We start from the raw sequence: 27,882 nt of genomic DNA, 5'->3' as shown, positions 1-27,882 counted from the left end.
CATTGCTGCTTTGTGTAATTATGGAGGTCATAAATTCCAAGTCGGAGGCCTTGGTGTGTGAATTGTATTGGCCCAGAGGAAGGAATGCTCTTTTTTTTTGGGGGGGGAGGGTACTGGGGATCGAACCCAGGAATCACATATGCTAAGCATGTATGTACTCTACTACTGAACTACACCCCCAGCCACAGTGCTCTTTTCTGTTTTAAGAAAGGCACCAAGAAATCCACAGATATCCTCAGGAGAAAAAAATCATCCAATAAGACTTGTTAAAGCATGTAAGGCCAGTTTCCTCCAGAATTATCAATGTAGTCTTAGGGACCATTGCAGTGGGATTTTGTAGTGGCAGAGAAAGCGTGGGCTTAACCCCTAACACAGCATGGAAAAGTGGGAGTTTGTAGCCAAGGAGCATAGTGGGAATCAGTGAATGGAAAATGACCGACAGGGAACCTCAGCATTAAGGGTGCTCTATCTAACAAAGCCAGCTTAGCAGGATTCTTGCTGAAGATTGGCCAACATGATCACATATCACCTGAGGGATGATGGCAGATGAGGAACAGGGCCAGATACCATGGGCTGAAGATTTTTACTAAAGATGGATTTGACAGGGAAAGTACACAGGTGGACCTAAGAAAAGGTTCAGGAACCTGATTACTTTGGTCAAGCATAGAGTCTTTGTCAAGTGCTGCTTAGAATATGTAACTTTCTAGGCCTTATGGGTATATACTCTCAAAATTCCTATAGTCTTTATTAAATGTTGGTCTTTTGCTCTTTTAAGTATTAAATTTTCTATTTTATTCTGACATATTACTCATAATTAAAAAAAAAAAAAAAAAGACCTCATGGAGCCAGGCATGGTAGCACATACCTATAATCCATTTACTCAGGAGGCTGAGTCAGAGGATCTCGGGTTCAAGGCCAGCCTCAGCAATTTAGTGAGGCCCTAAGCAACTTAGCGTGACCTTGTCTCTAAATAAACAAACAGAAAGGGCAGGAGATGTCCTTCAGTGGTTAAGCATCCCTCTGTTAAATCCCCAGTACCAAACGAAAACAACAACAAAAACCCACAATGGTACATCAGTTCTTTCTGAGATGCCTACAAACATCTAGGAATGCTGGGGAAAGCAGAGTTTTGTATGGTATGTGTCAAGGGCCTCCATTCAGAGATGGCCATCTCACTGGTCAGCCCACTTTGGATATGGCCGGTCTCTGTTAAATGTGTCTTAAATAAACAAGTTTCCTTTTTGGCAGAGGTGACAGACATGGAATGCAGAGTCGGGCAGAAGCTGTGTCAGACCGAGTCCTTAAGTTACTTAGCAGCTAACATCTACTGTCCTTGTCATGGCTGAGGAAATACTTTCCAACTGGAAAACAAAAGCTACCATGCTGCCAAGTGACAAACATAGACATCCCTTCTTCTACCAGAAGAAAGGGCAGTGTTCACTGCTTTGCTGAGCAAGGAGCTCTTGTGTCTAAATTTTACCAATTGCTAACCTGGTTTAAAAAAAAAAAAAAAAGCAACACTGAAGAAGATGTCTGGGTTTTTAACATATTCACAACTTGGGCAGTTATTTGTCATTGTATTCTACAGGTCTGCCTGAGAGCAGACAATCTGATGACTCTCAAAAGTGTTAAGTAGCTCTATTTTCTCCTAGTAATTGGGAGTGATGATTGAAACAAGCTGTTGGGAGGTGGAATTTGGCCAATAGCCACTGGGTTCCTGGAGATGTTTTGTGTGGTTTTTCTGGATTGGAGCTGATGCAAGTTATAAATTCTTGTTTTAAATTATACAAGTTAGTTCTTTTAATTTGGTTAGTTCTTTTGGTTTATAGCTGCTTCCTTTGGGCCAGTGTGACAATAAAACCAATAAAGATGATCTCAGGTATTGAGTCCTAAGTGAGGGAGGTTTAGCACTTGTTAAATATAGGTTTGACTTATCTAGACTAGCCATACTTAGGGGAGGGGACATGTCTCAGTGGTCAGCACTTGACTGGCATGTGCAAGGTCCTGGGTTCAGTCCCCAGTGTTGCAAAAAAATAAAAATTAAAAAAAAATAAGAAAAAAATAACCATACTTTAGAAATTTCTTTGTGTACTTTTAGATCATGAGGTTTTGTTTGTTTTGTTTTTGCTTTATCCAGAAGAAATATGGCTAACATATGTATGGGTTGGGGGCATGAAGGGATCAGGAGAGGAAATGGTATCTTTTGTTTATTTGATTTGTCCAGTGAATCCGTAAAGGAAAGCAGTTGGAAATAAAGGTAAAAGAAAATAAAGCATGATGAGAATCATTTCACCCTACTTTAGCTTTAAGATTTTAATGAAAATAATTTTTTTCTATTGTTGTTTATTATTATTATTATTATTATTATTATTATTATTAGGCACTGGGGATTTAACCCAGGGGCAATTTACTACTGAGCCACATCCCCAGTTCTTTTTATTTTTTATTTTGAGACAGGGTCTTGCTAAATTGCTTAGGCCCTTGCTAAGTTGCTGAGACTGGCCTCGGACTTGTGATCCTCCTGCCTCAGCCTTCCAAATCACTGGGATTACAGCTGTGTACCACCATACCCAGCTGAAAACTACTGTTTCTAAAAAGGAACAAATGTTTTGAATCCTCTGGACCTCCGTTCAGATTCCACTGTTGTTTCACTTGCATCTCGGGCCCACCCTCAGGGAACAAGGAAATCTAGGCAAATAGTTATCTACTACCCCACCCTTTCCAAGATCTGGAGTGATAGGGCGTGATGGGGTTGACATATTAAAACACAGTACAGATGGTTTATGGGGCACAGAAAATGAAAAAATATGTGAAGAGAAATTTTCTTATTTGTGAAAAGTCCAAATCCTAGTATATATTGAAAGGTTAGCTAAAGGGAGGGGAGAAATTAAGATCTAAAGTTAAAATGTTTTGTTGGTGCAGGGTACATGATATGCATGGCAAAAGATTTTGTGTAGTATCTAATTGAAGTCTCATAACCATTATACCCCTTCAACAGATGAGAAAAACGAGGCTGCATGCCTCACCTAGAATGCTTTGGTTGTTGGAAAATGATCACTGAAAATGAAAAGAGGGACTTTTAAATCCAGAATAAAATTAGTTTGGTGTGGTGGTGCACACCTGTAATCCCGGCTGCTCAGGAGGCTGAGACAGGAGGATTTCAAGTTCAAAGCCATCCTCAGCAACTTAGTGAAACCTGTCTAAAAAGAAAAAATATATAAAGGGCTGGGGATGTGGCTCAGTGGTTAAGTGCCCCTGGGTTCAATCCCTGGTACCAAGAGGAAAAAAAAAAAAAGAAAGGAAGGAAGAAAAATAATAAAATTAGTTAATGTTAGAAATACCAGAGTACCACAAGGAATTAAACATGCTTGGAAGTAGGCAAAGCAAACTTTACTTCTGTAGAAGGGTGTGCTACGGAGCAAAGTCTGGCGAGCAAGCACACTTGGGAGAGAAGCCCCCTTGTTTTTATCCTTAAGGCAGCACTGCCCCCTCACCCTGATAGGAGGAGCCAGGAGTTGTGATTCACACAATTGGCTAATTTTTTAAAAATACTTATTTTTTAGTTGTAGTTGGACACAATACCTTTATTTTATTTATTTTTATGTGGTGCTGAGGATCAAATCCAGGGCCTCACACTTGCTAGGCAAGTATTCTACTTCTGAGCCACAACCCCACCCCCACAATTTCTATTTTTAAAATTGGGGTGGGCAAAGGGAAGGGCTACATCCCAATTAAAGCTAAATACAATATTCTGAAAACAGACCACATGGACTTCATATTTCTGACAGTTAAGATCTCCTAAGGACTTTTTTAAATGGTTGTGTTTATATTATGATTTTGGAGTATTTTTAAAATCTAGAATTGCAATATAATTTCTAGACACCTTCCTGACGAAACTAAAAGGTTTAAGAGAAACATCATAGTCTGTTTTAAAATCAAATATCTGCCCTAGCCTTGTAATTTCTTAAAAATTTCCTGTCTGCTGAGTGGGATAGCAAGAATTGAGTTCTTTTGATTTGTTATTCTGTGTGGGAAATAGAACTTTGCAGTTTATATCATTTTAGGGAAGAGGGTGATGGGGGGAATACTTTTTATAAAGTTTTATATATATATATATATAATATTCTTTTTCCTCCTCTGAACTATAATAGGATTTCCGGGATGCTGTAGCCCATGCTTCCAGGCAACTTGGGAAGCCAGTGATTGAGGACCGGATCCTAAATCAGATCTTGTACTACTTGCCTCAGCTCTATGAGCTCAACCGGGATCTCCTGAAAGAACTGGAGGAAAGAATGTTGAATTGGTAAAAATAATATACTGAGTTTTGGGCTCTCCAAAATTTTCCAATTTTAAGTGAAGCCATAACCCCATCTGTGACAGGAAGGTGTTGTTCTTACCTTGTTTTAATAGACTGAATTTTCTTGACAATTACTTGTAGATTGACGATTTGGAGTGGCCAGAATTCATAACCTTGGCCCACTGAGTTCAACACATACCACTTAAACAATTCTTCAGTAATGCTTGCTCAGACAAGAAGGGCCCGCACTCGGTAGACTTAACTCCCCCCATACACACACCCCACCATGGACTTAACTTTCTATAAGGGACCTTTGATGATGAAGTTTTTTTTTTTTTTTTCTTTTTTCCTTTTTGGTGCTGAGCATGGAACCCAGGGCCTCATGCATGCATGTGTTCTAACACTTAGCTATATGCCCCATCAATATTTTCACGCTAGAGAAGTTTTTAAATGTTTTATATATCTTCTAGAGTTTTAGGTCAGGAAACTAACTGCATTTTTTAAAAAATGTTATTCTTAAGTTTTAGGTGGACACAAAATCTTTATTTTACATTTATGTGGTGCTGAGGATCGAACCCAGTGCCTCGTGCATGCTACCACTGAGCCACAACCCCAGCCCCATGCATTTTGAAAGAGATCATTCACTGTTTTTGTTTGTTTTGTTTGCCAAAGACAAAATTACAGATGTGACATTATAGAAACTATAGATTTCAGAACAGGAAGAAAATACTAAAAGGTATTATTGGAGGCTGTCTATATTAGATTGAGGAAAAGAAGCAGAAACTTTAGTGACATTGTGGAAATTTGTAGAAAGATTGGTCTAGGAGGATTGAACATATTATTGAAGCCCATTGGGGAATACAAAATGGTAAGAGTCACAAAATAATGGGCTGGGGATGTAGCTCAGTGGCAGAGCACTTGCCTATCTTGCAGGAGGCCCTTGGTTCTATCTCCAATACCACAAAAAAAAAAAAAAAAAAGAAGAATAGCATCACTTAGTTTCTTGATAAAGTTTCCCAATCCAGAAAAATACCTTTGCCTATGTTAGAAATGTTGTGCCTCTACATGTTGGGAACCATGTTAGATAAGCAATTAATACTTATTTATAGCGTGAGTATAAAATAACACAATTAAGGACTGAGGGATGACTAAAAGTAGTTTTTAAAAGTCATAATAGAAATAAAGTATAATTAAAAAAACATTCTTATACATGCTTTATTTTTTCCTTATAAAAATATTTTTAAAATATGAATTCTCTTTAAAATATATGCATATTTCTACAAGTGTTTGGGGATTTAAATATATTTTTGCTTCTTTTTGTTTATTTTTTGCTTTTACTAAAAGTTACCTCAAATTTAGATCCATAGATGTTCTGTATGAAAATATTAAGCATTCCTAAAAACTAGGATAATGAAAACTACAAATATGGAAAAAGCTTCCCTTATGCTAATATAAAATTCTTCAAATCCTTGGTTAAGATATATTCTACTGGGGCTGGGGTTGTGGCTCAGTGGTAGAGAGTTTGCCTAGCAGGTGCGAGGCACTGGGTTCGATTCTTAGCACCACATATAAATAAATGAATAAAATAAAGATTTATCAACATCTTTAAAAAAAACATATTTTCTTTTTTTTTTTTAAAGAGAGAGTGAGAGAGAGAGAGAGAATTTTAATATTTATTTTTTAGTTATCGGCGGACACAACATCTTTCTTTGTATGTGGTGCTGAGAACTGAACCCAGGCTGCACGCATGCCAGGCGAGCGCACTACCACTTGAGCCACATCCCCAGCCCCAAAAAAAAGATATTTTCTAATAAAATATTTTTCTTCTAAGAAGTCTTTGAATTGACATATTTTGTGGGGTTTGGGATGTAGCTCAGTGGTAGAACATGTTCAAGTTTCAATCCCCAGTACTTGGTTGGGAGCATTTTCTTTATTTTTCTAAGTTTCTGACATAACATTTTTCCATTGACATTTTTTTTGTGGGGGGGGGGGTACTGGGAATTTAACCCAGAGGCAATTTACCTCTGAGTCACACACCCCCACCCCACCCCCGCCCTTACATTTTAAATTTTGAAACAGGATCTCACTAAGTTGCTTAGGGCCAGTTGTTGAGGCTGGCTTTGAACTTTTGATCCTCCTGCCTCAGACTCCCAAGTCACTGGGATTACAGGTGTATGCCACTGCACCCAACTTTCCCATTGACTTTATTTTTTTAATATATTTTTTGGTTGTCAATGAACCTTTATTTATTTATTATTTATATTTGGTGCTAAGAATCGAACCCATGCCTCACACATGCTAAGCAAGTGCTCTACCACTGTGCTATGATCTCAGCCCCCCCATTGACTCTTAATAACAGTTAATGAAATATTTCACTTTACATTCAACAAGAGTTTATATATATTGTGTTCTAGTCTGTGCTTGTAGTATGCAGAGCATATCATAGTTCACAGAATAGACAGGATGGGGCTAGGCATGTAGCTTAGTGGTAGAGCACTTGTCCTGGGTTCCATCCTTAGCACCGGAAAAAAACAAAACATCAAGGCACTTGCTTCCAGACATTTTAGAGAGGAAGGACCAGAAAATAGACAAGGCAAATATCAGAAGCAGTTTCTGATCTTCAGAGATGAATACAATGCTGGAGTAGTGTGTGAGGACTGGGTGGCCAAGAAAGGCCCTCTGAGAAGGAGGAGTGTGTAAACTGACGTCAGAGTGTAAAGGAGGAGCCAGCCATGTTCTGTATGTCCAGGCCTGGGCATCCACAGTGAAAGCCTGAAGTGGGAATGAACTCTGGTACATTCAAAGAGTATTAAGAGGGCCACTGTTTTAGAGAATAGTGGGAGAGGGGAGAGAAGGGTGGCCTGGGTCAAAAGGTGGGCAGCAGCGGTCCCTGGAGGGCTTTACACCCCAAGATAAGGAGTTTATTTTTAGGTATAAGGGTGCACTCAGTAGTAGAGCACTTGCCTATCGTGCTCCAAATCCCTAGCACTGCAAAAAAGGGGGAAAATAAATTTAATTAATTAATTAATTAATTAATTAATTAAAAAGGAGTTTGTTATCCTAAGTGTGATAGAGGATCATTCGAGGGCACAGGAAATGTACATTTCTTAGACTCTCAGGTTGCACTCAAGAATGGGCTATAGGGGACAAGGATGGAAGTAGGGAGACCAGTCATCTGGCAGAGTTCAGGCAAAATGTGATGGCGGAAGGGGAACTTGAGAAGAGTAGATTGGGGATGTGTCTTATAAGAAGAGAGGGAGATAGCCGGTGGCTTCCATGCACATGACTGGATGTGTTTTGGATACACTAATAACATTCGCTCCTTTTATATTTTTGTTTCTCTCTCCTCTATCCATAGGACCGAACAACAAAGAATTGCTGATATCTTTGTAAAGAAGGGACCATATCTAAAAATGTATTCTACATATATCAAAGAATTTGATAAGAATATAGCTTTGCTGGATGAGCAATGCAAGAAAAACCCAGGCTTTGCTGCTGTTGTTAGAGAATTTGAGGTATTTGTACCATCTAATGTTGAACATTTCCTTTTCCTTATTTTTTTTAGAGCTTTAATAATAATTTAAGGTCATTGAAAATGAAGCTTGCAACCCAAAATGTGTTAAAATAGAATACCTTCTAAATCAAAGAAGGAATTAGTCAAATCAAATAGTGAAAACTCAGTGTACAGGATTTAATTCTGAAAATCTGTTATTGCCCTTTGAACTATTTTGTCTTGGAAAACAGTATTTTGATAGGACTTTTATAAAATTTTGGTAAAATACAAAACATAAATTTACCATCTTAGCTTCTTTATTTATTTATTTTTTTAATAGCGGGGATTGAACCCAGGGGTGCTCCATCCTGAGCCCTTTTTAAAAATGTTTTATTTTGAGACAGATTCTCCCTGAGTTATGATCCTCCTGCCTCAGCCTCTGGAGTTGCTGGGATCACAGGTGTGCACTACCACACTGGCGTTTTTTATGTTTAAGCGTGCAGTTTGGGAAGGTTATGGACATCATTTTGCAACCATACCTCTAGAATGCTTTCTATCTTATAGCACTTGAGACCCTGTAATCATTAAACATTGACTCTTACCTTCCTCTCCCCCAGCCCTCACACACCCTCTGCTTTCTGTCTCAATGAATCTGAGTTCTCTAGGAAGCATTTTTTATTTTTAACTTTTTTATTTGCCCAACAACCTGTACCTGTGAGAGGGAAATAGAATTTACATTTTCCTTTAGATAAATAAATAGCAGTTTCAATGTCAAAGTTAAGAAAAATTAAGCATCTGCCTATTGCATGTGTCATCTGAAACTTCTTGTTTTGATTCAAAGCTCTAAGGGATAAAATGACACTTAATTTTTAAAGTAAGGTAAGTCCACTCTACTGATTGGATTACTATATTTTGCATTTATTTCTTTGTTTCAAAACTAAAAGAGTAAGTGAATTCCAGCTATTCTTCAAAAATATAACAACATTACTTATTTCTCACTTGTGCAATAGACAAATAATTTGACTTAAAATCACTTGCAGTCCATTTTTCTTCTTTTCCTCTCCTGTGGTGTCTTTATGCTACCAAAAATAAAGTATAAGCTGGGTGCTGTAGCACATGTCTGTTATCCTAGCCACTCTGGAGGCTGAGGCTGAAGGATTGCAAGTTTGAGGCTATCCTTGGCAATTCAGCAAGATCCTGACTCAAAATACAAAATTTTAAAAGGCACGGGTTCATAACTCAGTGGTAGTGTGCCCCTGTACAAATAAAATGAATGCAGAATTGTTTTTACTTGGCCATTTTGATACCACCTCCAAGTAAACTCTTGGATTGGAGAATGGGTGAGCTTCAGTATGTCTGTTATAAATAATGAGGAAAAGAGCTTTGAAGGCAGAATTAGATGCTTTTAAGGTCAATTCAGAATGTGGTCCCAGGTTTGGGATGTGGCTTAGTGGTAGAGTATATACTTAGTATGTGTAAGGCCGTATGTTTGACCCCCAGCACCATCAAAGTTCCTGTATGTACTTATTTTTTTTTTGTAGTGGGGATTGAGTAGTGGGGATTACCTCCAAGTCACATCCCCAGCCCTTTTTAAATTTTTTTCTTTTGAAAACTCTATTAGTTGCTTAGGACCTTGTAAATTTGCTGAGGCTGGCCTTGAACCTGCGATTCTCCTGCATCAGCCTCCCAAATCACTGGGATTACAGACAAGTGTACCACACCTGTATCCTACATCCTACATATACTTTTATTTGGCAACTGATTTTTATAGGGTCATTCATCTGAAAAAGGTTTTTGTGTTTTATTCAGAGACTAGAACCTTTCTTTTTGCTGAGGCTGGCTTTTTTTTTTTTTTTTTTTTAAGTGGTGGTGGGGATGGAACTTAGGGCCTTGTGCACTTGAGGCAAGCACCCTACCAACTGAGCTATATGCCCAGCTGAAAAAGGTTTTTGCATCCTCAGCCTTGTAAGAGAAAGCATGCTTACAAGTCTGCTCTTGGGGTTATCTTTAATTTCTATGGGTCTCCCTACCACCACTCTGTTGTTGTTATGAGCATATTGACCCCAAGGCCCTGATTATCATGTGAGTCCAATTCTCAGAGGTTTTATTTCTGCCACCTTATTTGGGGGGCTGAGCATTTCCTTCTTAGTCCTTTGGGGTTTGTAATTAGAACTACATTGGCAAATTTACCTCTGTGTGGGAACTCCTGAGTAGGGAACGCAGACTGTGGCCATCATGTTCTGTGAGAGAGCGGAGAATAAGTATTCCCTGGGAGCAGGGGTTTCAGAGATCTCCTTCAGGAGAGATGGGCCTTGGTGGTGAGTCTGGCTATGGCTTCCCTTGCAGCATGATAGCTGTGAACAGTGTGAATAGCTGTCCCTCACCATGAAAGGGAGCATCTCTGAGTCCCCTTCACAGTTGCTGGCTGTTTCAAGTTTGGCTTCCTGAGCTCTTGAACCTGCGTCTCTTGCTTCTTAGGCAACATGGTGTTTACTCTGGATGTCTCTTCCTTTCAGATGAGCCCGCGTTGTGCTAATCTGGCCCTCAAGCACTACCTGCTCAAGCCAGTTCAGAGGATCCCTCAGTACAGGCTGCTGCTGACAGGTGGGCTTCTCCATGCTTCACCAGCCACCCAACCCTATTGCCCTGACGAAGCTCTGCCTTTCCTCAGAATGTCTTTTTCTATGATTTCCAGTAGCCACTCTACTTAATGCATGAATTTATGGTATGTTTATATATTTCACACATACATTCCCCTGAATTGACCTACTTTTAGATCTTTGTTTTTTCCTGAGCACTCTTACCTCTGGGCATTCATACATGTAACTCCTTTTGCTGTGATCATCTTTCACCATCCCAACCCCACAACAACCTTGAATCATTCATGATTAATATTATTAATCCCCAAAAGATACCTAAGAAGGGCAACTTATAGGAGGAAAAGTTCATTTTTGTCAATTTCAGAGGTTCAGTCCATGGTGGGCCAGCTCCATTACTCTGAGCCCACAGTAAGGCAGACCATCATGGCAGAAGGGCATGTTGGAGGGAAGCTACTCTATTCAAGAAGCAGAGAGAGAAAGGGGAAGGAGGAAGATAACCCCCTCAGGGCATGCCCCCAGTGACCCACCTCCTCTAGCCATGCCCCACCTGCCTCAGTTACCACCCGGTCAGTCCATTCAAACTAGGATGGACTGATTAGGTTATAGTTTTCATATCTGTCGTTTTACTTTTGAATATTCCTGCATTAACATATTCCTGCAGGAGTTTTTAGGGGGTCACCCCATATTCAAACCATAACAAAGCTTTTAGAGATTAAGTGGTTTGGCTCCACAAAAAAGCTAATGGACTAGATAGGGCAAAGGGGAGGGATAGGGAGGGAAGAGACAAGGGGGTAAAAAAAAAATGGTGGAATGAGATGGACATCATTACCCTAAGTACATATATGAAGAGACAAATGGTGTGACTATACTTTGTATATAAGCAGAAATGTGGAAAATTGCACTCTATATATGTAATATGAATTTTAATGCATTCTGCTCTCATATATAACAAATTAGAATAAAAATTAAAAAAAAAAAAACTAATGGACATAGTCTCCATACCAAACACAATATATAACACATACTACTAGGTGCCCTGGAATATTTGCTGAAATGTATTGCATGTGCAGTGGCTTAATATACATATACATGTGCATATAATATACATATACTTGTTTCAAAGTGGAGAAGAACATTGAAATGCCACCTTAACTTTCTAGTTAATTTTTGTAATTTTATGTAAACAGATTTTTGAGGTACTTGGCTCCAGTTAGTGTCTTTAGGAAATGATGTGCATGTTTTTCTCCTTAATCGCTTTATCTTAAAAAGAGCTATAGAGGAGGTAGTACGTGAATCCTGGAAAACCAGGATATCCCCATTTCCCTTTACACAAAGGTTTTAGGCCTTCCAACCTTGCTAGTGACAGATAGACTGCAGATGAGAAAGGCAAGCCTTTTAGCCCCAGGACCTGCTACCCAAGGCATGTCAAATATTTAATTTTAATTTCTAACTGTGAATTGGTCACTAGATTTCTCTCTGGAATGACATAAAGCAAACCAAATAATTGAAGGATATCCTGGCCATCTGCACTTTCTTTCATTTTTGGCAGAGATTTTGAATACACAGGGCAAAAGGAAGTACTGATACACATGTTGTGTTTTTGCTAGATAAATCCAATGCCCTGTCATAAACTAGCTATTGAATAGCACAGGCTATTTCCACAGCTGTCGAATGAGTACTGTTTTTAGTGGCAAAAGACAACTGTGGTTTCAAATGTGAGAAAGAAGCATCATGATTTCGAAAATATAATGGGAAAAACAAATTTTCCCCACTCTATGGTTGATATGAATAGTAAAAAAGCTACCTGTGGTTAATTTAGGTTGCATGCTGAGTTTATTTTTGTGAAATGGTGAATTGGTAGAAGCCAGTTTTAAAAATTCTTTTTAAGAAAACAGATTTGATTTGTTTTATAATACCTACATCATGTGAACTTAGAGTTATTTTTAGTTTTGATTTGCCTCTGCTTAATCTTAAACCAGTTTCCCCTGTTTTTTAAAGTGGAAAATCTTACCCATTATTCAAGTGATGCATAATACCTTATATATAGCAAGCCCTCAGTAACGGCAGATTGGTTGAGGGGCAAAGATGATGAATGGCTTGTTTGAGGTCACAAAGTTAGAACTAAAAAAAATAAGCTGAATTATTTTTCCAGTGTCTTTTCTTTCCATGAATTCAGACTGTTCCCTTCCTCCAAGCCTGAGCTGAAGTCCTCCATTATCTTTGAAGCCATCTCCAATTTCCCCCATTTCTGTGACCCTTTAGTATCAGTACCATGTGACTTAGCAGATATTCATGTGATACTTTGTAAATTTGCTAATATTTATGCCACTTGAAATAATGACTTCCTTAATTTGCTTATAAACTCTTGAGGTCAGGGACTACATCTTTTATCTGTAATATAGTGACACCCACACCCCTTCTCCTAAAAAAATTAGATCAGTGTTAGATTCCAGAAAGCTATCCGGGAAATTTTAAATTTATTTATTTATTCTAATTTGTTATACATGACAGCAGAATACATTTCAATTCATAGAACATATATAGAACTCAATTTTTCATGTCTCTGTACACAAAGTAGAGTCACACCATTCGTGTCTTCATACATGTTCCTAGGGTAATGATGTCCATCTCATTCTACCCTCTTTCCTACCCCCATGCCCATCCTCTCTTCTCCTCCCTCCTCTTTGCCCTATCTAAAGTTCCTCCATTCCTCCCATGTTCTCCCATCCCCCACCCCCATTATGGATCAGCATCCACATATCAGAGAAAATATTTGGTCTTGGGTTTTTTGGGATTGGCTAACTTCACTTAGCATGATATTCTCCAACTCCATCCATTTCCCTGCAAATATCATGATTTTTTTCTCTTTTAATGCTGAGCAATATTCCATTGTATGTAGATACCACAGTTTCTTTGCCCATTCATCTATAAAAGGGCATCTAGGTTGGTTCCATAATTTAGCTATTGTGAATTGTGCTGCTATAAACGTTGATGTGGCTGCATCACTGTAGTATGCTGTTTTTAAGTCCTTTGGGTATAAACCAAGGAGGGGGATAGCTTGGTCAAATGGTAGTGCAATTCCAAATTTTCCAAGGAATCTCCATACTGCTTTCTAGATTGGCTGCACAAATTTGCAGTCCCACCAGCAATGTATGAGTGTGCCTTTTCCCCCACATCCTCGCCAAGACTTATTGTTGTTTGTATTCTTAATAGCTTCCATTCTGTCTAGAGTGAGATGAAATCTTAATGTAGTTTTGATTTGCATTTCTCTAATTGGTAAAGATGTTGGACATTTTTTCATGTATTTGTTGATTGATTGTTTATCATCTTGTGAGAAGTGTCTGTTCAGTTCCTTGGCCCATTTATTGATTGTTATGATCTGATTGTTCCCTATTTTGTAAGATGTTTTTCTACTGCTACTGCCAACATGACCCTGTCTACACACTTATGTTTAGACTTTAAGTCTTAAGTTTGCATCTTTTTAAGTATGTTAATTAAATGGGTCCCCAATGGATAAACAACTCAATTGATTTAGTCCTGCAAAATAACCTTGTTAAAATAAGTACTTTGATTTATGTTTTGGAATTTAAAGGTATTCCAGATGCATAAGATGTATAGGAGCAGAAAGGAAGAATGAGAATTTATTTGAGACAACTCCTTGTAGTAATGTTAATTTATCACATATTTTAGGCAGAATGGGGGATGGTTCCTGTGCCTGCCTTGGAGTGTAGAGATTTGTACCCAGTTTGCTTTCTTTGGAGGGGAAGATTGAGAAATGCATAGATAAAGGACTGATAAAGTAGGATTTCTTTTGGAATTCTTTAGAGAAAGATTAAGTGGAAATCCCCTGCTAACAGCAGTCCTCACTCTTGTTCAAATAACCATCCTTTTGTTTTGCACCGTTTTTTTTTTCCTGGACAATTTTAGGTTCTTTGGGGTATTCTACTGAGCCTATCTCTTCCTTTATTGTAGCAAAAATCTTCCAACTAAATTATCAGTAGGGGAGCATTTGCCTTGCATTCACAAGCTCAGTCCTCCAAACAGCAAAAGTTGAATGAATGAATAAAATGAATTCTTGGTAGAATTTTTTTTTTTTTAATCAACTCCAAGTAGGATCTAGCACATCTGGAGAGGTGACATGTCCTGCAAAGTTCACCTAAATAGTATTAATTAAGCCACATATGGGATCTAGGAGAATATGTACAGTTATATAATGAAATATTTAAGGAAAAATAAAGTGATTTACTTAATTTAAGCCTAAAAGCTTGTAAATTTTCTTTCATACTGGTTACTCTGTGCCAGGGCATTGGGCTAGATTAAGTCTGTTTGGGGTTCAGATCCTATTTTAGGTTGTGAAGAATGGAGATCAAGAAGCAGCAATCAGGAGGGAAGCAGACATTGTCTAGGAGCCACATTAATTTACTTTTGATGCTTGTTTCCTACCCTCATGTGTCTGCAGGGTAGGAATTGTCTTTACTGTCCCCCATTATGTCTGGCACAGATCACGACACATGTTGGGGACTCAGTCAATTGAAAGCCTCAGGGAAAGGACTGGGGGCCATAGCTCAGTGGTAGAGCACCTGCTTTGCATGTGTGAGGCAATGGGTTCGATCCTCAGCACCATATAAAAATAAATAAAGATATTGTGTCCAACTACAACTAAAAAAAATATTTAAAAAAAAAGCCTCAGGGAAGTGAAAAATTGCTCCTTCTTATGAGGTTCACAACCCTCATGCAGTAGCACCAATGAATGTTTGCTGGCTGGCTGGATCACGAAGAAACACTGAGGAGTCAAAGCATTCTTCATGTCTCCCAGGCACGAGATTGTGGGAAGGACTGAAATCCTTCCCTCTCACCTCTTCCCAGTAGGATCTACCAACAAGTTTTCTTGCTCCTCTGATCCCTGTTCTTTCCATTTCCTTGTGATGATCCAGATCAGCCTTTCTCAACACAGAGCACTTGCAGCAATCCCTTCCCTACTGGTCTGGCCACATCTTATCACACCCTGTGTCACTTAGCATATTATTGCTTAAGGCCTTTGCCTAGGACACACTTTCATTCTGTTAACTATAAAAGTTGAAAATGTCCTTATCTGTAGTAGTTTATAACCCAGAATTCCAAACCTTTTTTTTTTTTCCTTTGCTCTAACTGCAGAAGGTTTCTCACAATCTCCTGAAACATGTCCTTCAAGGCCACATTCTCACATTCACCACTCACTCAGCAGATATGAATATGAGCCACCCTGAGCTGGACACTGGCAGACAGCTCAGCAGTGGCTCCTGCCCCAGTGGGGCTTACAGCCTCCTCTCTGAGGCTTCACCCAACTGCTTAGGCTCCCACTGAGCTCTTCTTCCCCTCAATCCTAAAAATCCTTGTTCTCACCATTTGTTATGTGACTGCATCTTTCAATGATTTAATTATTCTACAAATTTGTGTTAGGTCTTCTCAACTAGATTGTAAAGCCATTTAAGTCAGAGGCAAAATAAGTGCAAATAGCAGTCACACAGCTATTTGCTCATTTTGAGTGAGAATGTTCTGGTCATTTATTATTTCTGCAAGGGTCACTTTTTTTTTTTTTTTTTTTGCTTTGAATGAATATTTTATGGTACGCAAATATACAGGTTATGTAAAAAAGCAAAATCCCTTTTCATCTTCTGCCATCCAGAGATGACTATCATAGATTCTTTTAGGGCTGGGGATGTGGCTCAGGCGGTAGCGCGCTCGTCTGGCATGCGTGCGGCCCGGGTTCGACCCTCAGCACCACATACCAACAAAGATGTTGTGTCCGCCGAGAACTAAAAAATAAATATTAAAAATTCTCTCTCTCTAACTCTCTCCTCTCTCACTCTCTCTTTAAAAAAAAAAATAGATTCTTTTAGTTTTTTTCCTCTACCTGTGTTATATGTTGTATAATGTTTTTTTTCAATAAAGAGCCTTTCACTTGTGGAAAGTTACTACATTGGTGCTGAAACAAGTTGAATCAGTGAGGATCACAGAAGGGAAAATATAATGAAAAATATAATTTAAAAATTCCTCTGAAAAATCTTTTCCACTTGTATATTTAGAAGGGAGAAACAGTCCTTTGAACTTTGATTCAATGTGGATCAGGTAGTTTCTTTGATCTTGTTCAAAATATTTATATTAAATAAAGTTGCTTTAACAATATATCATATTACTTTTTCCTGTAGTGTTTTCCTTTTGTCTAGGATGGTATTAATTCCCTTAGGTTTTAGGAATCCAGGATTTCCCATGTCGGTAGAACCTGGGTTATTAAACACATCTGTTACAGTTTTCTGGTGCTATAAACTTAGCTGTGAACAGGCTTATAATCAGATTCAAGCACTCAAACTAGTGGATTACTCTTAAAACACACACACACACACACACTAAAAAACAAAACTTCTGTTAAGTAAGTATTTGTTTTAAAAATCCAGGGCTAATATAAGTCACTTTCTCTAGGGGCAGAACTTGATAGAAAGTGAGGCTGTCCTGGACTACAGCCAAGGAATTTAGTTTCTGATGAGCCCAAAGGCCCTGAAATAAGGCAGTTCTGTCCATGTGAAATAGGAGGATGATACCATTCAGAACTGCTGCTGTGAATTAGCTCAGCTCTTGCTCTGCTGCAAGTCATTTTGAATTGTGGTTTTGAACAATGTGTTTTGAGAAAGATGTTACTAAATAATTTATATCTGTGAAGTATTTTAATACTGTGGAAAGACTTTAGGATATCAGAGGTAAACACACTTTTGTATCTGTTCTGTTTCCTTAGAGCTTTTCAATGTAATCTCACTTTCTTCGTAGAACAGGAATTCTTCACTTTTTTTGTGCTTGGATCTAGCTGGAAATCTTAACACAGCCTGTGTCTCTCTCAGAAAAACTTTTTAAGTTATAGGATTAATTACATAAGATTGAGAGGAAAACTAATTGTGCTGAAAAACAGTTATTAAATTTATTTATTTATTTGTTTGTTTATTTAGACTGGGGACAGAACTCCCAGGGCCTTGTGCATGCTAAGCATACCCTCAGCCCTAAAATATATATATATATATTTTTTTTTTACTGAAATTTTCTTTTTTATTCTTATTAGTGAAAATTAATGACATCATACTGTTCATTTAATTAATTTGACCTAAAAGCTAAATATGCAGCTTTCTTACTTAATAAAGGGAAATTAATTTTTAAATATATTCAAACTGACCTTTAAATAGATTTGATTCATTACAATGCATGAAAGAAACAATGAATTTGAATAAAGCTAAAGTAAATGTGAAGTTATTACCTGCTAGCTTTTTAAAAAAAATTTTATTTATTCTAATTTGTTGCCCTAAAATATCTTAAAAGTGTGGCATAGTAATACCTGTGCTTCTTTAGGACTTCATGAAATAAGATCTGGTGGCAGATCCAATAATTAATATGCTATTTAAGGTAATGGTAAGAATCAATAATATTTTGAGTTTTCTGCTGCAACTGTGAGGTGTTATTTAAAATACCTTGATTTCCATGGTGATATGTCATAGGTATGTAGGTTGGCTGCCTACCATTCACTGTGGAAAGAAAAATCTGTATTTCAGTTACATATTCATGTGCTTGTTTCTGCCCATCCAAGATTGCTGAGACCCTGACTTCTCCCCATAGACCTTACTGCAAAACCATTCTTATTCCAATTCTGAGTACAGATTTGACCCAGATTCCCTGGAAGTAGCCAAATGCCTCGGTTGCTGGGACTTGTCTTGGCAAAGATTTAGCAAGCAGAATTTGTTGCTAGAGTTTCTCTCACAGTTTTTGTCGGAATCATGGGCTCCCATCAGGAACTGTTCCAACTGGAGAAAACACTGAAATTTAGTTAAATTTGAACTTACTTTGTGCTTATATTTTCTTTATTCTTCACTGGGCTGTTGGATAGCAAAATATGCTATAAACCTAAATTTACTCTTTGTTGATAGGATAGTGGGGACAAATACGGATAAGAGCTTTTTTAAGTGTGGGTTAACTATGCCAAGGCCATTTCTGTACTCTTTAACGATTCTCACTTGATAAACTGGCAGCCTTACTGATTGGAAAATGTATCCACTAAGAAGCATAGTCTCAGCCAAGGCAAAATAATGGGTGTTTACTTTCCGTGAGAGACTTCTGTGGGTTTGACTCATCATCTAAGGCATTTTGGGTATGCCTAGCCTGGGGAAATTCTTCTGTCCATTGTGAGATCTGCTGCAAAAGTAACCTAGGATGAGCCTGGAGTCAATTTTGGTTCCTACGTCCTCTGGGGGGTACAACTTTGGGACTACAGTTATCAAAGTCTAGTACAGACACGAGCTTCCTTGTGTGGCTGTACTCTGCCCCAGGGTACCTGAGTGACATCCGAGTGCAGCCTGTGCTCTGTGGCCATATTTTGTACCCTGCTGAGGGGTGCATCTGCCCAAGGAAGGAGCCTTTTCTTATTCACAGAAAGGTACTGCTTGCTTTCCAAGCCATTAGCCTAGAGGCTGAGAATCCAAAAGGGGCACTTTTTTCCCCCCTTAGGACAATACTACATGTACAAGAGGCAGGCCTGGGCCACATATTTAGGAACCAGAACTGAACTAGTATTTGAGAAACAGAAAAATTACAGCCAAGGACATAGCACTTTTTAATTTGAAATGACACCTTCCAAATATCCTCTCACCTGCCTAGTAAAATCTGAAGCAAGAAATGGTAACTGTAGAGTGTCATTTAGTTCATTGTAAATTCAGCAAATGTTGATTAAATATGTATCAGATCTTGTTGTAGGTGCTGGGGATGTAAGGATAAATTGATTCGGCCTTCTTATCCTTGCAAAACCCACAGTTTTAGCATTTGTGCATACCTTGGGTCAGGTGTGTTAGTGCACACCCGTAATCCCAGTGTCTTAAGAGGCTAAGGCAGGAAGGTCACAAGGCCAACCTCACCAACTTCACAAGACCCTGTCTCAAAATTAAAAAAAATAAAAAGGGCTGGGGATGTAGCTTAGTGGTAGAGAGCCCCTGGGTTCAAGAACCAGTACTACAACAAACAAACACTACTTACCACTTATCATCTGAACCTGTTAACTTTCAAGAGCAAAAAAGAATGGTATTTATAATTATTGCCTGGACAACAGATGTAAGGGAAGGTCATCATGGGCAAAAGTGGAGTATAAAGTTCTATATATTACTATGTCAAATTGAGCATTTATAAGAAAAGGAAATGGTTGAAAATTGTACTCATTATTTTAGAGAGGTGTTATTCGTGGTTTAAGTTTTCTCTTTTGTTTTTGAATCTCCAAATTTCTCCTAATGCATTTTAGAATTAAACAAAGTGTGCCTCACAGTGCTTTAGAGTGAGAGTCATTAGACAATTTTCCAACCTGCCAGCCTGATTCTTTTATGTATGGGGATATTGACAAATGCTGTGGAGGCTGGAGGTGCAGCTCGGTGGTTAGAGCACTTGCTTAGCATGTGTTAGGCCCTGGGTTTGTTCCCCAACACCACAAAATTAAATAAAAAAAGAATAAAAATGCATTTTTAAGGGACAGAACCTTGACTCAACATGACTAGACCAGGGGCGTAAGAATTTCCATCTTCTGATTTCCTTTCAAGGCTCTCAACTACTTCACCAAGCTGCCTTGAAGATGTCAGTCTTGTAACTTGATGCTTAGATGTTTGTTTGGGTTTTTTAAATGGTCTGTACTTTGTTTTACAAGCCAGGATTTCTCAGGATCCTGTAATTCTGTATGTGTTGCTGAGCTCACTAAATATTTATGAAGGGAGGAAGAAATCTGAATAATACAAAGCAAGAAATATACTTAAATTTGAAACACTTGTCTCTGGAATGTTACCCCCTCATATGCTCAATTTCCTCTGTGCTCTGCCACCAACACTTTTTCAGCACACAGTCTAGGAATCCGACTGGGAGTTCAATGTAGAAAGTCCCAGCTTCCCACTGATGACTAATTTTTAGTAAAGGTTAACTGTAGAGCTTCGGAATAGTTTCTCTTTTCAGTTGGCTAATGACTGATGAGGTAATCTAGAAGTACTAAGGCTTACTAGGAACACTTACAGAGAAAAGTTAGACCTTTAACCAGGTGTTGTATTTGCTAGGCCCTCCTCTTTTCATCCTTGGCCTTGCATGAGTAAAAAGCTAATTTGCATGTATCCCTGGAGATTGCACTTGGTGTGTTTCTGTTACTTTTGTGCTACTGACAGGCTTTGATCAGGAGTTAATTAACTTATAAATCAACGGTGCCACCTGGTGGCCAGAGGATACATTTTGTGGTGCCCATACACTGCACCAGTTTTCATTTTTCATTGATTAAAGAAACAACAACAAAAAAAAGTGAGCGACATCTGATGCACTTTTATTAGTGAAATTTCGAACAGTGCTCACTTAGTTTGTTTGGGCAGGAGCAGGAAAGCCATAAGATACTACAAGTCTCACATGGCAAAGTGAAATGACTGTTCTCCCCATTGTTATTATGAAAGTTTCTCCAGGAAGCTTGGTCCTAAGTGGTAGGTGGTAAATAATTCCCATGACCAATGCAAGCCTGTCTGTCTAGTCTCCTCTCCTGGGTTCCACCTTGGTTATAGCAGTCACTGGGGCAGCTCATGGTTTCAGTGCTCCTCCCGTCTGACTCAAGGTGATCAGTCAGACACTTATCATGCTGCATCTAAGGCACTGGGTGATTCATAACTGTTTAAGGGGATCATATTCCTGTCTTCTTGAAAAGGTAGAAGTTCTCAGAAGGATATATGGCTACACAACCCTAAAAGCATACATGGAGGGATAAGTTGGAAAATTGGATCTTGGAAAACATTAAAGAGGTTTTCCAAAATTGGCAAAGAGAGCAGACTTAAATCCATCACTTCCACGATAGCATGATGTTGCAACACCTTTGTGGCAAGTTTTCTGCTTAGCCAATTTGTGTACATAGACTTGGTTCTTAAAAGTTCAGATTGACAGGCTGTGGTAGAACTTAATTATAAGCAAAACAAAAAGCAGCTCAAAAGTGAGCTTATCAGGCTCACTCAGCACAGTGATTCTGAGGTCAGAATTTCCTAATATGGACATCTTCTAGGGAGCCGTTGGTGTAGAGAAATCTCTGTTTGCTCAAATATACTTCAGTCTTGAAGACAAAATTGAAATTTGTCATGTATCTGGTATTTAAGCAAACCTGCTTTCCTTTCCATACACTTCAACTGACTAAAAGCTTAAAGAAAATTATTTTTGATTCATTATCTCAGGCATTGAGAACCTCTAACAAGAAAGGTAAGTTTGTCTGAACCACATCACTCCCAGCCACAAGGATTATTAAACAGTTGGATTTGCCAAACATGGCTTATGTACAGAAGGAATCAGAATGAGAATAAGGTTATTTTTTTTTCATTTCTAAGTAGAGCTAAGTGTAATGTATATTAATGTATTTTGTTAATTTCTGTGGTTTTCAGTAGCTCTTCCATCAGAGGCATGCTCTTCAACCTGTGAGTTGAGATTACTTTAAGATGTAAATAGTGAAGTGATTCCACCCAGGATGGAGCCTAGACCCCGGTGCAGGGAACCTCAGTGTGGTTATACACAATGTCTCACCACAGCTCACTGCCAGTGCTGGGTGTTGATAATATGCATGTCTAGACTTACACAGGCTCTTGGATCAGTGTCTCAATGACTTAGGAAGTTTCAGCAGTTGGGCGTGTGTGGGTCATTATTACGTTCAAAAAGCTGGCACTGACATCCAAGTTTTCCTTTGTGCCTTTGAGCATGACTTCAGAATCAACAGGATGAAACTGTATCTGTTCCATAGTGTTGCTAAATAGAGATTGGGTCTGATAGCAATGCATTCAGTCTTTGAACATGCCTTTCCTCCTTTTATTTTGTGGACTCCTACTGGCATTCAGATTGTTTTCTGCCTTTATTGCCTTTTACCTAAACTAAGACGCAATCCTGCCTTTAAATAAATTGTTGGGGGACTGGAGTGTAGCTCAGAGGTAGAACACGTGTTTAGCATGGGCAAGGCCCTGGGTTCAGTTCCCAGTTTAAAAAAAAAAGTTTTTTTTTAACTCATTAAGCATTTGTTATCCCCTGTGTGCAAAACTCAGAGATAAAACTTAGAGATAAAGGTGATGTGGATCCTGTCCTCAAGGAGCTCTGAATCCAGTGAAAAAGAAGATGATAGAAGGCATAAAACAAGTAACTGCCATGTCAGATCCTATTCACAGGGAGAAAATGGTTCTTTCAAATGGAAAGTTTTGTAGGAGAACAAAAATTTGAGATAATCCTTGAAAAATTTGAGTTGAAAGCTAGGCGTATAGCTCAGTGGGAGACCACATGCTAGCATGCAGAAGCCCTGGACTCAATCCCCAGCGCACACACACACAAACACACACGCACATACACCCCCCCCACACACACACACACACACATACACACACAGAATATGACTTGAATTATATACAGTGACAAAGAAAAGGATTTAGAAGAAAGGAGTCCTAGAGACAAAGAGCATGGAGCAAGGAAACTTGGGGAGTGTTGAAGGAATTATGTGGTTAAGGACAAAGGGTCAGATGAATGGAAAGGGACCAGGCAGTGGGGTATGGTAAATTTCATGGAAAGGAATTTGCACTGATTTGATAGATACAGGGAAGCCATCCTGTGTTTCTCAGCAGAGAAGGAGGTGTTCCCTTGAACTCCTGTGACATTCTTTGGTGTTGAAGATTTGTAACATACAACCGTTTGCTTCGGTTTCGTCTGTCTTTTCAGAAGTACAGCCATCATCATATAGACCAGGATTTCTCAGCCTCAGGCATACTGACCAGATAATTCTTTGTTGTCAGGCTGTATTACAGGGTGTTTAGCAGCATCCATAGCCTCTAGCCACCAGCTGCCAGTAGCACCCCCTTAGCCCTAATTGTGACAACTAAAAATGTCTCCAGACATTAGCAGATGTCCCCTGGTGAGTAAATGTGTTCCCACTTGAAAACCACTGATTCAGACACATGTATTAAGTTCCTTTGGTACCCTGGGCATTGAAGGATGCTTAAATTAATTGTCTTAGAATTTTATCCTAGATCTGACTGGGTGCAGTGCCAAATTATATGCCTATAATTCCAGCAGAAACTGGAGGCAGGAGAAGCATAAGTTCAAGGCTATTTTGGGCAACTTAGCAAGTTCCTATTAAAATAGAAAATAGAAAGAGCTGTGGATGTGGCTCAGTGGCAGAGGGTTCATAGGTTCAGTCTCCAGTACCATAAATATTACACACACACACACACACACATACATACATATGTATATGTGTATATGTATATACATACATATGTATATGTATATATATTATATTACTAGATTTGGCCGTTAAGATGTTTGACGTATGTTGAGGCAAAAGAACAACTGAACAGGCACCAGGAGACCTGGATTCTGGTCCTGGCTCTGGAACAAAGAGATCATGTGATTTGAGTGAGTTCTTTCACTCAATTATCTGATTCCTTCACAACGATAGAAGTGACTTCTAAGGGTTTGTGCAGCTCTGATTCTAAGTCCTGATTTCAATTTTATTTTCAAGGCTTTATTTTTCCATGTTTTTAGAAAGTCAGCACAAGTTGGAGAATAACAAAACCAAGTGGAATACTGAATAAGAAGATAAGTGTTTGGAGGCTCAGTACTTCATTGTGCTAAAGGCTATAATATTTTTTTTTCTAGATTATTTGAAGAATCTCTTAGAAGATTCTGGAGATTACAGAGACACTCAAGGTAAATAACTTTTGCCATCCCATGTTGCAAACGTTTCTGTATCATGTTTTATTTAGACCAGGAAAGTAAAAATATACTGATAGCAAAACCCTTGTACAAAATTGTTCAGTTCATAAGAAGGCTTGAAGCTTTTAAAAAACTCTTTTGGACAGATTAAAATAGAACCAAGTAAAGTAGTAAAATGTGGCTAGTAACGGAGAGACTGTAGGGGTCTCTAGAGATCATGGGCAGCCCTACACAAGAGCCAGGTTCCTGAGAGAGTGGCCCTGGCATGGCCTGGCGTCAGGACACTCCTGAATGTGCTCAGTCACTCTGTGCCCCTATTCAAGTTCTGTAGATGTCCACTTCTTCATCTTTCAAACATAGCGATTGAATGAGAAGATCTGCAGGGTTCTTTTAAGCTTGAAGGTTATGAGTCCATGAAGTGCCTAAGCTATATGAATCAAGAATAGTCTAAAATACCATGTTATTTTGGGATTCTTTAATGATGATATATTTTGTAAAGTTCCATTTCTTTTTAAAGGAAAAGCAGTATGACCTGCTTCTTCTATTCTGTGAACATATAATCTAATTGATGAAGAAATCTATAATCCCCATGAAATAAAGAATAAAGCAGATGGGCTGAGCACAATGGTGCATGCCTGTAATCCCAGCTACTTGGTAAACTGAGACAGGAGGATGGCAAGTTGGAGGCCCATGTGGGCTAGTTAATGAGACCCTGTCTCAAAATTTTTAAAGGTGTGGGAATGTAACTCCGTGGTAGAGTGCTGCTAGGTTCAATCCCTAGTACTCAAAGAAAAGAAATGAAAGCAAATGGCTTTTTTCCACTCCTCCTTTTGTTCCTCCTCTTCCTTCTTTTATTTTTTTCCTCCCAGTGCTGAGGATTGAACCTAGGCTTCCTGCATACTGGGCAACACTACCACTGAGCTGTGTCCCAGCCCAGCAGATGGTTGAGGGTGAGGATGCCTGCGAAGTACAGAATGATTTGAGAGAAGGAGAAAGGTGATAGTTGGAGAGGCAGGAAGATTTGCTTAGAAAGAAGAGATCTGGAGAGGAGCTAAAGGGTGGGCAAGAAGAAGAGTGAGCATTGCTGAACAAAGTCTGTACTGTGAAGATAACGATTGTTGGCAGAGGTTGGGGGTTAGCTCAGTGGTAGCACATACTTGGCAGGCTGTAGGCTCTGGGTTCAATCCTTAGCACCAGGAAAAAAAGAAAGAACAAAAATAGTAAAGAGATCTTGGCAAATGGGACCTCAAGAGACATCTGTTCCATGTCCCAGAACTTCTGCCTTCAAATAAAGTGAGTTTTTAGCTCCATTTTGTGGATGAAACAAATATAGGGCCAGAGATTAAGAAGCTTGTTTAATGGAAATTACACACTTTCACAAAGGCATAAATTAGAATAAACAGGGAACAGTAAGGTGCACTATATACCTACAGGCCACCAGAAGAGTGTGGTGGGCCGCTGCGGATTAGGTTGCCTGAGGGTGAGGGAGATGAGATAAAATACACCTTTGCGAGGTAAGCTGACAGCCAGATGAAGAGTCACCAGGCCCTCTTGTAGAGATGATGTGGGGAAAGCAGAATTGCAGAATGGACTGGAGAAGACAGAGCTTGGAGGCCAGGTGACCAGGTCACAGCCGTTTTATCATTCATGCACTTCTTACATCCCAAGGCTTCTCTGCTCTGCCCACTGGGATCCCCATCAGGCCAGAAAGCAGGGAACACAGGTAACATGGAATATGTGCTCTGATGATCGTGCCAGGTGCATAAATTCTGATGTATGGTTGGGATTGCTATATAAGGAAATGCTGCTTATCTTTTTTTTAATGGACACAATACCTTTTATTTTATTTGTTTTTTTTTTATGTGGTGCTGAGGATCGAACCCAGTGCCTCACACATGCTAGGCAAGCGGGCTACCACTGAGCCACAACCCCAGCCCCTCTGCTTATCTTTAATAACAGTGAAAGGGCTGGGAGTGTAGCTAGAACTCTGTCCTAGCTTGAGCAAGGCCATGGTTTGATCCCCAACATATCTCTCTCTCTCTCTCTCTCTCTCTCACTCACACACACACACACACACACACACCGTAGTAATATGTTTAAAGACTATGGAAAGTTTCAGGGTTATTTTTAGAGAGTCTCTTGATGAGTTATGATAATTAAACCAAAAAATCTCAACCCCTTTTAAAAAATTGGTCTTTTATTTTTTTTATCATTGATAAACATCATCACTTCCACAAAGCCTCAGAAGGGCACGACTATTCATCATGTGTTCATTTTTTCTCAGTTGATGATGTCACTGTCATACAGGATAATTTCTGTGGATTTCTGAGTACTGCAGGGTGTTTAGAATCCCTGTCTTCTACCCACTAAAGGCCAGTGACCTTCCTGGTCATTGTGATGACCACCAGTTGTCTTTACACATGTCCACATGTCCCTAGGGAGTGCTGCTGCCTTGGATAGAAAACAAGTACTTCCCAAAAGCAGACAAAAGGCAGACTTTATCCTTTATATCCAGTTCTAAAGGTGACAAGACTAGAGTATTCAAAAAATACTTTGCAAAAGACTGCAGAAGGCAAGAGGCGAAAGTAAAGTATAAAACATAGATTGATCTATGAAGCTGAATAAGCCAGCTCAAAAAATGATGCTTGTATGTTCCTAAGATCTAATGTGCTTCCAGAAATGCCACATAGAAGCACATTAGATCTTAGATTTCTCTCCTTTCTAACCCACACCTCTTTGAAGCAGACTAGATACCCCAACCCTTGAGCCTTTTAAATAATTTTTCTCATAGTTCTTGTTTCCTATACCAGGATCCTTGTCTCTCATGATCCCTCTTCCCTGTGACAGTCTATATTGATGTGGTCCTTTGCTTCCTGGTAAAATCCTATTCTAACCCTTGTAAACTTCCAGAGGGCAACAAATCCCAGCACAAAGAAACCCTGAAATTATGTTATTGATAAACATGGTCTACCCTGTCTCTTTAGAGTCTTTCTGTGGCTCATTTTTGTTCACAGGTATTATGTTTTGCTTGTTTTCCTTGGATACACCCCGATTGAACCTTATTGTCTATGTTTCCGCCTACTCACAGTTAACCCAGCTCTACCAGAGTTTGGTTGCTATGAAATAACTGCCCTGTCATCTGGAAATGCTTAATGTTGCAAACTGTGTGTGTCAATGGTAATAACCAGAAGCCCCCTTCTATTTTAGATGCCCTTGCAGTTGTAATAGAGGTAGCAAACCATGCCAACGACACCATGAAGCAAGGAGTAAGTATCTTATCATTGACTAGTACACTGTTCAACCTGGGAGCCTGGGCCTTCACGTGCTCTACATTGTCTTTCTCTAGGACAACTTTCAGAAACTTATGCAAATTCAGTACAGCTTAAATGGACACCATGAAATAGTGCAGCCTGGACGGGTAAGTGTTATAGACTACCTTTTGCAAATTTAACACGTACTCAGGCACCATCTGTAGCTAATTTTTATTTTACTTATGAAAATAGGTTACTCATTATTGTTAGTCTTCGCTGACCTAATATGGATTGCTCCATCCATTCAAAACATTTATAACGTAAGTCATCATGACAAGAAGTCCAATTCAATTAGGAGAAAGGCAAGGGACCCCACAGAGTCCCAATAAAATGATTTAATGGGATCATTTTTATTTTGTAATACCAGCTGACCTCACACAGCTTTGAAGTCAATTGTACTTAAAATCTTTGATGCAAAGAGGATTATGAAGGGAGGGA

The 27,882-nt window shown here is 39.0% G+C and overlaps 1 protein-coding gene across 2 annotated transcripts in view; it reads left to right on the top strand.

Annotated features, from left to right (window-relative positions):
- FGD6 (FYVE, RhoGEF and PH domain containing 6) overlaps nt 1-27,882 on the top strand; it is a 111,610-nt gene that overhangs the window by 58,570 nt on the left and 25,158 nt on the right. For both annotated transcript variants that reach the window (XM_081309293.1, XM_081309292.1), the window contains exons 6-11: nt 4,152-4,303; nt 7,656-7,812; nt 10,307-10,394; nt 24,077-24,127; nt 27,341-27,399; nt 27,480-27,551. In XM_081309293.1, coding sequence (XP_081165419.1) covers nt 4,152-4,303; nt 7,656-7,812; nt 10,307-10,394; nt 24,077-24,127; nt 27,341-27,399; nt 27,480-27,551 — 579 coding nt within the window. The remainder of the gene's footprint in view (nt 1-4,151; nt 4,304-7,655; nt 7,813-10,306; nt 10,395-24,076; nt 24,128-27,340; nt 27,400-27,479; nt 27,552-27,882) is intronic.

The sequence above is a fragment of the Spermophilus citellus genome, assembly GCF_964194105.1.
Source record: "Spermophilus citellus genome assembly, chromosome: 10".
Lineage (NCBI taxonomy): Eukaryota > Metazoa > Chordata > Mammalia > Rodentia > Sciuridae > Spermophilus > Spermophilus citellus.
Note: the sequence above shows the minus strand (reverse complement) of the source record. Positions and strands in the feature narration are given on the sequence as shown.